This window comes from Pelophylax lessonae (assembly GCF_965119305.1).
Source record: "Pelophylax lessonae genome assembly, chromosome: 8".
NCBI classification, from domain to species: Eukaryota; Metazoa; Chordata; class Amphibia; order Anura; family Ranidae; genus Pelophylax; species Pelophylax lessonae.
The window spans coordinates 148,181,294-148,191,917 of NC_138775.1; the positions used below are offsets into that span (position 1 = coordinate 148,181,294).

The following is a 10,624-nucleotide window of genomic DNA, read 5'->3' on the forward strand; positions in this document are numbered from 1 at the left end:
TTTGAGTGTAGCTGCACATGTATACTAAAAACTCCCTGTGTGTCCTTTACGCATTGGAAAAAAAAACTTAAAACTCACACTCAAATCTAGCACAATACAGCTCTACCCCACTGTCAGGCATGGTTTACTTTAAGTTTTCTCCCTAGCAGTTGTGCTACACTTTGCCGTCACATAATTCTGGAGAGTACTATTGGTGCATCTGCACAGTGGAGTAAAGACATATTGTAAACAATATTCACTACCGCCATGTAGTGCATTGTAGAGGGGTATATGCTAAATAAAGTTCAGCTAACATCTGATTTTGTCTACTACCTAAAGGATGGGGGAAGAGAAATGCATCCAAAATCAGATAAATAAAAAAAGGTACAAATGTCATTCAAATGCAATTTTAACATATTTAAAAACATTTTTTAAAGACTTATTTAATCCAAATAAACAATCTTGTTTGTTACTTTAGTATAACTGATTTTACTCACCCATTAGAAAATGCAGAGGATATTCTTCATATTTCTTAATAACTGATCCCATATAAAACTTACTTCCAAAAAGCTCAGGAGACATAAATGTGCCATACTTTGCCATCCCTATTTCATAGGGAGTAAATTCCACCCAGTCTGCAAGTAAAATGGCATTGAATCAGGTGGATATAATTGGAAGGTATAAAAGTACAAAACCAGTATTTTCTAAATATAAAACAAAATCAGCTAAAACCCACCTAAATCCCACATAGAATTACATAGAATTGATTTAATATAGGTGCAAGAAATTATTTTATTTTAATCTTATAGTTGTATTAAAACTAAAATCCAGGGAGTGAAAGCAAGAAATTGCACCATGTCACTCTCACTCCATGGGATATTTCAAAGTGGCAGTGGGATTTGACCTGACCGCGACTTGACTTGGGCAGTGGTGTCTGACCTGATAAATTGCCAAGGCCTCGGTATGGATTATAAAGTATTCTCTACTAAATGATGGATGTAACTTGCCCTGGACTGCCGCAGTCCACACAATCTACATTACATATCCCAGACACTTTCTGTACACTTTCCTACATGTTACATAATCAAGTAGACTTGTTACCTGGCAGATGGAAGTAAGAGTGCCCGAATGCTATGTAATTTCAGGGGGGGGGGGGGGGTCTGAATATTCTTTCCTCTAGACGGGTATTAAACTATTTTTGGGCAGCAAGTTAGAAGCTCACTTGACCCCTAGCAGGATCAACAGTGTTTGGCATCGAGTACCCCGGAGCAGAGAAGCACCCTAGGAATCCAGAGGAATACACAGAGGGGAAATATCCTTCAAGCCCAGGGGGCTTTATAAACCTGAAAGGTTCTGGTGCCATACGGCATACAGAACCCACGTCATCTGGTAAGTGATTTAATTCACTTATTTATAAAGGAATTTATATTATGGATAGACCATCTACATTTTGGAATTGAGGATATACCTGCCATTAAGGACATTTTTATCCCTATTATTTTGGAGCGCCAAAGTCATCCTAATAATTTGGTGGTTATTAATTTTGAGCAAAGCAGTCACTTTATATAATGGACTTTTTTCTATAATCATATATATTTCTTATAAACATACATATTTTATTTGTATAAATTTGAAGCACAGAAGCCACCTTTAACATTTTGGAAAACTTTTTTTGGTTATATATATAACTCATCAATTGAAAGCACAGCCGTCACTTTACACATTTTGGACAATTTTGTTATTTATATATTTATAGAGAGATCTTTTATCATATTTTTATCAGATGTTTTTACTCTCTACATATTGAATGAAATTTGTATTTACATATATATTTATGCTGTGTTAATTTGCACTGATTTGCACACCTTGCACTTATTTGCAATTACCATTTAGTAGATTTTAAGTTGATGTTCTGTGGCAATCCGATGCTTTGATATATATTGGCATTACATATTTAGTATTTAGAGTTCTAAGCAAGCGCTGTATTTGATCTTTTATTGAGATCATACATTTTTCAATCACCCCTTATATATACAGCAGGCTGCTAATTTTATTTTCTTTTTACCAGAGTCTTTTAGATAATATTTAAACCCACCATTTTAAATTTCCTGGGCGCGTGGAATTTACTTTGTATATCATTTTTCAGTTCTGATGTTGATTGACAGACACAGCTCCTGTCATTCTTGACCATTAGGGGGCAGTATAACCCAATGGTCAAGAATGACAGGAGCTGTGTCCCTGAATTAACTAAAGGGAAAAACAACTTTTCTTTACATACAGTTAACCTGTTGGCCTGGCAACATATATGTGGTAGACAGTGGCAGATTTTATCCAGTTTCAACATCTATATGCACACAGCAGGTGCCACTGTTTTGTGCTGGTAGCACGTTCAGCATCATGTCATTGATACTTCCTGGTCACTGTTTACATTGGGAGCTGGTAGAGTGGGTTACCGGTCATGTGACCACTGTGACTCTCAGGAAACAATCTGAGCCTATAACCTCTGCTGTGTCTTGCAGTATCTCTTATTGCAGAGCCAACTGAGATGCTGGACAGCTCCCTGGACAAACTTAAACCTTGGAAAATCTTGCCTTCAACATTGTTTCTTGAACTCTTTTACTCCTCCAATGAACTTCTTATTTAAAGGCTAAATTCACCTTTGTGGGCACGTTACACTCATTTGTACACTCATTAATGTACCTCTCTCCAGCTATTTGTGAACAAACTGCCTGTTGCTATAGACAAATATTTAAAATTTTGACTCACCAGTCAGAGCATCTGCTGCCATTTTTCTGAACCCCAGTTCCTTCGTTTTTCTGCCTAGTTGGGCCACCTAACCTTGTTTCCATGTCCTATGCATGAGAATATAGGAACTGAGGTGTAGAAAAATTACATCAAGGTGTTCTGGACTGGTGAGTCAAAATTTGAAATATATGTCTATAGCAGGAGGCAGTTTGTTCACTGAGAGACCGGAGAGTGATACAATAATGAGTGTCTGCAGAATTGTGGAGGTTCCTTGCAAGTTTGGGGCTGCATTTCTGCAAGTGGATTTGGAGATCTGGTCAGGATCAATGGCATCCTCAATGCTGAGAAATACAGGCAGATACTTATCCATCGTGCCATACCATCAAGAGATGTGTGTGTTCGGCCCCAAATTTATACTGCAGCAGGACAACAACCCCAAACGTGCAGCCAATGTCATTAAGAATGATCTTCAGTGTGCTAAGAAGAACAAGGATTCCTGGAAGTAATGGTTTGGCCCCCACAGATCCCTGATCTCAACATCATCAAGTCTGTCCAGGATTACAAGAAAAGACATATGGCTTTGAGGCAACCTACATCCACAGAAGAATTGTGGTTAGTTCTCCAAGGTGTTTGAAAAAACCTTTCTGCCAAGTTCTTTCAAAAACTGTGTGCAAGGTTGTCACGCCAAATATTAATTTTTGATTTTGATTTCTCTTCGGTTCATTTACTTTCCATTTTGTTAATTGCTAAAAATAAACTATTGACACTTTTATTTCTGAAAGTATTCCTAATTTACAGCATTTTTTCACACCTGCCTAATCCTTTTGCACAGTGCTGTATAGCTACCTATGGTTCCAGCACCATCAATCTATTACTTCAAGCATTCCAAACAAAGGAACAAAGTGCAGAACATGGCTTGGTATGTCAGTAATGAGGAACAATCTGCTGCAGGGAGACCAGAACCTATACTGTTGACTGGCCCTTTGCCTTCTGTTTTTTTTTTGGAGCACAGCTATCAAACCTACTCCTCCTTTAAAAGTAGGTCAGTGGCATGTCTGAACCCCCTGTGAAAGAACTGAGAAGAGTCTCAAGCTGATCTCATATGGAACAATTGCTACCAGTTTGCTCTGAATAGCCTGCACTGGATTTGTCTGGCAGAAGATCATTTTCATAGGTAAAAAACATGCTATCTACTGAGCTGTGTATTGCTGATTAAGCACCTACCAGATGAGAGGCTAGCCTAAAGATTACAACCAGAATACTAGACTGGTGAGCAATACCAGTGTGTGTAACAAAAGTTCTGGATAGGACAGATGTGCCTAATAAAGTATTTTCAGGCTTGTGGTTCATTTTAACTGCAACTGATAGCTTATAGTGACTTCAGCAGCTACTCATGTTCTAAAAAAAAAAACTTTATTTTGAATGGAACGATGATCTATACATTTAAAGCTAATACTATTTTTAAATATAGAATTACAGGTATTAACATAATTTATTATACAGAAACCTTAAATAATGACTTTTTTTAAAATATATTGTACAAAATTAAAAAACAGTCACATATAAATATTTGCTTAATTGCTTTGTATGTTATAACAGCTACCCACAGTTGGAATATTTGCATGCGATTATGATCAAATTCATTATGTGGTTCAAATGTTATTATAATGCTTCCTCGTTCACATATAATCTACAATATGAACAAATTATTATAAAGTAAATCGGTTGTTAACCGTGGCTGGTTTATGGAAAAAAAAAACCCGTAAGACAATGGCAAATGTGCTAGTATGCTTTGCATACCAGTTTTGGGTTCAGGCATTTAAAATACTGTGATCCTGAGTTTTTAATACTGTTGTCCTTTTCAAGTACATTTTATGATAGCTTCTTTAAAAAAAATATATTTGTAGTATCTATAGATTTAAAAGATGCAGTATTTTTAGTGCAACAAACATAAAATGCACCAGTTTAATGTTTTAATCCTTGGCTGAAGGTATTTATTTCAAAATTTGGATAGGGTATGACAAAGATTTAAAACACAATTTGGTGTTTTCTCAATTTTAAAGCCTGACATCAGCAGACAGAACATAACATGTACTAATTAGGGCCCTTTCCCACTGGTGTGCTTAAAAATATGGTATGTTTTTTTTAAAAAATAAATACATATCACATTTTTTATATGCTTTTAATGTATTTTTGGTATGCTTTCTGGTTTCATGAATGCCAGCTTGCACCTGCGAGACAGACAAGTGGCTCAAAAATTAAGCCAGAAATGCAGATGTGGTGCACTTTTAATGTGTTCCAATTGACTTACAATGGAAGGCGCACTTCCGGTGCACTTTTGAAAGGCACACCAAAGATGGAGCATGCATGTCTTTTCAAAACTCAACGCAAACCCAGGGCAGCACTGTGAACAGTTACATAGGATTTAAAGTAAAATAATTTTTATTTGCCTTTGTCACTCTGGAAAGGGGTGTTTTAGCCTTAATTGTGCCAACACAAAAGGACGGTGGTATTGCATGCTTGATATGGTTTCTATAAACATACAAGATTACTTTGGGTAAACTTGGATGTTTGCACCTATGGAAAGTAGATGCATGCGCTGGCCATTTTCCTGTAGATAAATAGCGATCAGCTAGAAAAATCTACCTTAGTTGATTGACTCGGCCAGATGACATCAGGGAGACTAACCAATCATTTTCTGATCTGATAGATAAATTGGCCATTGCTTCTCTAGTTGGATGTGCTGCTTATCTCATTGAAGGGAAAAGTAATTGTAACAGGATTTCCAATCTGACTGATTGATATTCCCTTTTTCAGAGATTTGAATGTTGGGTGTCTGTCTGCCACCCATGACTTGAGACTGTTGTCCTGATCCAATGTTACATGCAGTTTTTACTTATGCTTCTGTGATTTTGTAAATGCACTATAGCATGATTTTTATTGTATCAGTCTCTCAGGACGTACAACATACCACGCTATTTTAAACCCAAGAAGATCAATCATTGAGATAACGAGCCAGAATGTAAAACATTGGGTAAATCTTGCTCTTAGCATTCTTCATTTTTATTAGGCGTTTAGTCAGACACTTGCTAGCCGACACACTCCTAGCTAGGTTTGCAGTCATTTGTTGAAGACGTCAGAACAAAATGTTTTTATAAATTATTCATGTAAACAACTCCTTCCTGCTTACGTCTTTAAGTGAATTAAGTCAAAGTGCATGAAGTCAAGGGCTAATAGTATTCGAGAGATCCTCAATAGACATTTATTGGACCAAGTTACAGGCGTTTTTGAAACACTTAAGAAGTTAAAGAGTTGCAATAGTATGGCAATAAATCAAATGTTTTTTTTTCAAATTTGTTCAGTTTATTATCCAAATCCCACAAGAAATAATGGCATGACCTAACCGAAGGCTGAAAAAAACAAGTGCACTTGTCATGAAGGAAATATGTAGCCTGCTATTCCTGGCCTTTCATGTAAAAGTGCCAGTTGTCTGACTATCTCTGCTCTCACTAGTCCTGAATCACAAGGACTAAGGAAAGCTAGTAAAATGCCAAATTTCCTAATATGAATACTTGGTCTGGGTTAGTGAAACCAGGGCATGTAGATGGGCATCCACCCTGCTGTCAATACTAGCCTTAATACCCATGAGTACAGGGCTATCCCTGCTTTCGGGGGGGTGTAGGCATTGTGAAGGTATGTGCTACTTTTCTTCCATTTGCCATTTTCTCAAAAAGTAAAAAAATCTTATAGTATTGCACAATCATAAAGTGGTGTTAACAAATAGATTTAACATTTTTATGCATTGAAAAAGTGTTATGAATTGTTACAGGTAACAGCTGTATCTAGGAGATTTGGTAATTCCTGGAGTGAAGGAATTTAATGATTGGCATAGTAGAAAGCCAAGTAGAACAAGAACAGAGACATGAGAATAGTGCAACCATACAGAAGAGCAGGTAAAAAATTAGGAGGTACAGACAGTAGAAAACTGTGCTCCTAGTTGATGGTAAATGGCTCTTACCAGGGAGCAGGAGTAATTGCTATAGCTGTTGACGCTACTAATGGATTTGTGCTTCAGCACAGCTCCCCGTATGAATTGCCTGGCTTAACAACTGCACACATACAGAAACAGTGTACCTCTACAGACAGACTGGAACAGACAGTCAAAGCTGTAAGCTTTGGGATACACATATACAAGCAACTTGTATTGCTGCAGGTGGACCCAACAATCCCCTTCTCTGGCTGCTTTCTTCTGATTGCCATACAAACAATACCATTATTTTGCTATTGAGGGGTATGATCATCATTTCATATATGCTATATAGAAAACACATATCAGAAGAAAAACTTACATAGACCAAATAACAGGATCACATCATAATGCACAAACAGAAGATCCAACCCCAAACAAAGCAATTGACAATACAGGCTAAACAGGAGTAATTAAATGGACAAAAACATACAACACAAACTTAACAGGGAACACACAACAAATGCAAAAGGGAATCATGCACTAGACATGAATTAGGTAAAATTTAAAAATAAACATTTCCAGCTTAAATACACAGACACAACTGTAACAAGTTATTAAAAGGAGAACTAAAATTTTCAAAAAATACTAGAAGGTAAAGTTTTCTTTTGGCAGAAGAAACATACGCTTCTTCCACCCAAAAAAAAAAAAAACTGCCTATTCACTGGCAATTGTGCTAGCATTTTAAATTAATTGTACCAGATTGGAGGTTCATGCACAGTGTAGTGTACACTCCAGGAATTTTTAGGATGCCGAAAGTTCAGTTGAGTGCTGGGATGCATGCATGTGCAGGAATACACCATCATTGCACAACTATTGTATGCAGATGTGTGTTTCAAAAGAACCAGCGGAGAAGATGGCAGCAGTGACAACGAGGAGTGCAGATCTGTCATTGCTGCAATAGTGCAAACTAGTGGTTGAGTTTGCCAGAATGTGTAACTAGTTTGCTGCAGCTCAGTTCTACTTAAAGTTTCACTTTTTGATAAATCAAGCAACATAATGCAGCAGCCAACAGTACTAATGTTTTTTTTTCCCCTACATGTGGATGCTGTGTGTGTGACTCATACAATTCTACCACTGGTGAGGATTACCAACGTCCAACTGCCACTTTACCTAATGGTTGTAGCTCCTTCATTGGTTGTACAAAAACAGAGTAGTATCTTGCTGGTTCAGGTTGTGAGGCAGTGTTGTCATAAGAGAAGGTTAGTAGATTCTTAGAGATTCTGTTGATGGCAATGGCAATTGTCACCAACAACAGAATCACATGTGTGATATGGACTTTAAAGGTTGCTATTGCATCAACTCTCATGTGTGCTATCAGACATATGGCAGACTTGGTTCCTTTTGTGATAGTATTATGTAAAAAGAAATGAAAATGTATCAGGAACACAGACATTTATTGCTATAATGCTAAGGAAGGATTTAATTGTCTTTAATTCAAATAAAATACAAATGACTGTCTGCTTTGCAGGATATTTAGCAATATACATACTGGGCAAAGTAATAGGTTCACTATACAATAGAGACATTTAGCAAGTAGTACTTAACTTCCCTATTGTCCCCTATTGCCCAATCTGTTGCTAGGCCATTTGAGATAGACAAAGTGTATTTAATACTTTGCCCAATACCAAACAAAAATGTTAGATCATACAAGATAACATATTATTTGTATTTACCTAGCTTGCATGCAATAACTGAGAAATAATTGGTGTGAGTTTTCACAATTGAAAAGCTAGGGTTCTGATGGTACAATCTAAGAAATCACATCCAGAGGTGAAAGTATCAAGGATCAAGGATCATACCAAAAGTATTGGGACGCCTACCTTGCACACTCAGTCTTAGTCCATAGGGTTCAATATTGAGTTGGCCCACCCTTTGCAGCTATAACAGCTTAAACTCTTCTGGGAAGGCTGTCCACAAGGTTTAGGAGTGTGTCTATGGGAATGTTTGACCATTCTTTCAGAAGGACATTTGTGAGGTCAGGCACTGATGTGGAAAACCAGGCCTGGCTCGCAGTTTCTGCTCTAATTTATCCCAAAGGTGTACTTTTGGGTTGAGGTACAGGTCAGTCAAGTTCCTCCACCCCAAACTTGCTCATCAATGCTTTGTGTACTGGTCCAAATCATTTGGTGGTGGGGGGGATTATGGTGTAGGGTTGTTTTTCAGGGGATGGGCTTGGCCCCTTAGGTCCAGTAAGGGGAACTCTTAAGGCGTCAGCATACCAAGTCATTTTGGACATTTTCATGCTCCCAACTGTTGTGGAAATATTATTAGGACTAGTGTGGACATTTTTCAGAATGTGTTTTATTTAGCTTGTCATTATTGCTTCTGTTGTCGGTTTGCTTGCAATATGCACAGTAGAGCGTGTACAGGCAAACCAGCATTGAGGAAAGACTACTGGCAGTGAAAACCTTCCTTTAGATGTGTAGACACATTTGCTCTACATAGACATCTCCGTGCACTATGATTATGTCTGAGGTGTATTGCGGTGCAGAGTTTAGGGATCAAGCAGCAAGGATATGACCACCAGCGGGGGCCCCTGTATAATGTGCAGATTTGTTCACTCAGCGGGGATATGTTTGCTCTGTGAAGTCAATATCGTTTTGATATCCATCTGCCTTTATGAAGGATTACACGCTCATGTCTTTTTACTGTGCCTGATTACCATAGTGGAAACAGCATGGCTCTTTCCCTGCAGATAGCCTCACGTCTATGGGAACAGTAGTATAATCCTATTAGGCATTGTTCTCTGAGCCTTGCTGAGTGGTTTTAACGCTAGTAGTAGGGCATGCCCGAGATTGATCAGAGCAGCATTCACGGTTCTACACACTGGTTTCATTGTGTAGTGTTAGGCATGAATTCCGCTACACGTGGGTTTCATTGTTAACTTCGGTGCGCGAATTTCCACGCACCAACGGCGGGAAGCCATGCACGCTGTTCTGCTCATTCACCATAGTGTACTCCCCTTTTCTATTGTATATTTGAATGTATACAGGTGTCTCATTGGCTGATTCTATGAGTAACTTATGTCATGTGACTGTACATTTGGAACGGATTGGCTGATGTTGTATAGCCATCAATTCCTGCTGTTATCCCTGTGTTGTCCCATAAATAAACAGAGCTCAATGCTTTAGGCAGGACACTATCGAGCATTAAATGTGATAACAGCCTGTGTGTCTGTATTACTGGGTACTGCTGAGCAAGCTCCATTACCTTATACAAAAGAGCTGAGAAATGTTTTTTAACACAATGGGATTAATTGCGCTTGGCATATATTAATATCCAAAAGTACACTTGTTAGCGCAACTGAGATACTTGCGCATCAAGCATACATTAAGATCCAATATACACAACTTTGTGGGAACAGTCTTTCCTGTTCCAACATGACTGTGCACCAGTGCACAAACAAGGTCCATAAAGACACGTGTGAGCTAGTTATCACGTTAATAGAGAGAAAGTCTTTGAATGGGTACACTAGTTCTGGTGACCCTAATGACAACCAGGCAATCCCTAATTTTGGAGAAGTTTCCTCTCCTTTCTATTTTGGCTATGGGACAGGAAGTGAAAAAAAAAACACAACTGACAAGGGTTATTACAGTTTCTTACTCTATCCAAAATGAAAAAAAAAAGCTTTGTCTTTATTTCTGCTATTTCTGAAAAATATTATTAAACCTACAGTAGACATGCTAGGAACAGGAATGCATGTATGAAATAAATAAAAAGTACTGCAGAAATGACACCAAAAAATAAAATGAGCAGCGGCAAAATAAATGTGCGGAATAAGCACAGCAAACAATTATATAGAGGATATGCCATGCTTGAAACTCAACTAAATGTTAAATATCATATATCAAATAGTAGCTTGCATTCTTT

At 37.8% G+C, this 10,624-nt stretch overlaps 1 protein-coding gene across 2 annotated transcripts in view; it reads right to left on the minus strand.

Moving 5' to 3' along the window:
• Window positions 1–10,624, minus strand: part of PLA2G4A (phospholipase A2 group IVA) — a 201,629-nt gene that overhangs the window by 57,725 nt on the left and 133,280 nt on the right. For both annotated transcript variants that reach the window (XM_082264962.1, XM_082264963.1), the window contains exon 12: window positions 477–614. In XM_082264962.1, coding sequence (XP_082121088.1) covers window positions 477–614 — 138 coding nt within the window. The remainder of the gene's footprint in view (window positions 1–476; window positions 615–10,624) is intronic.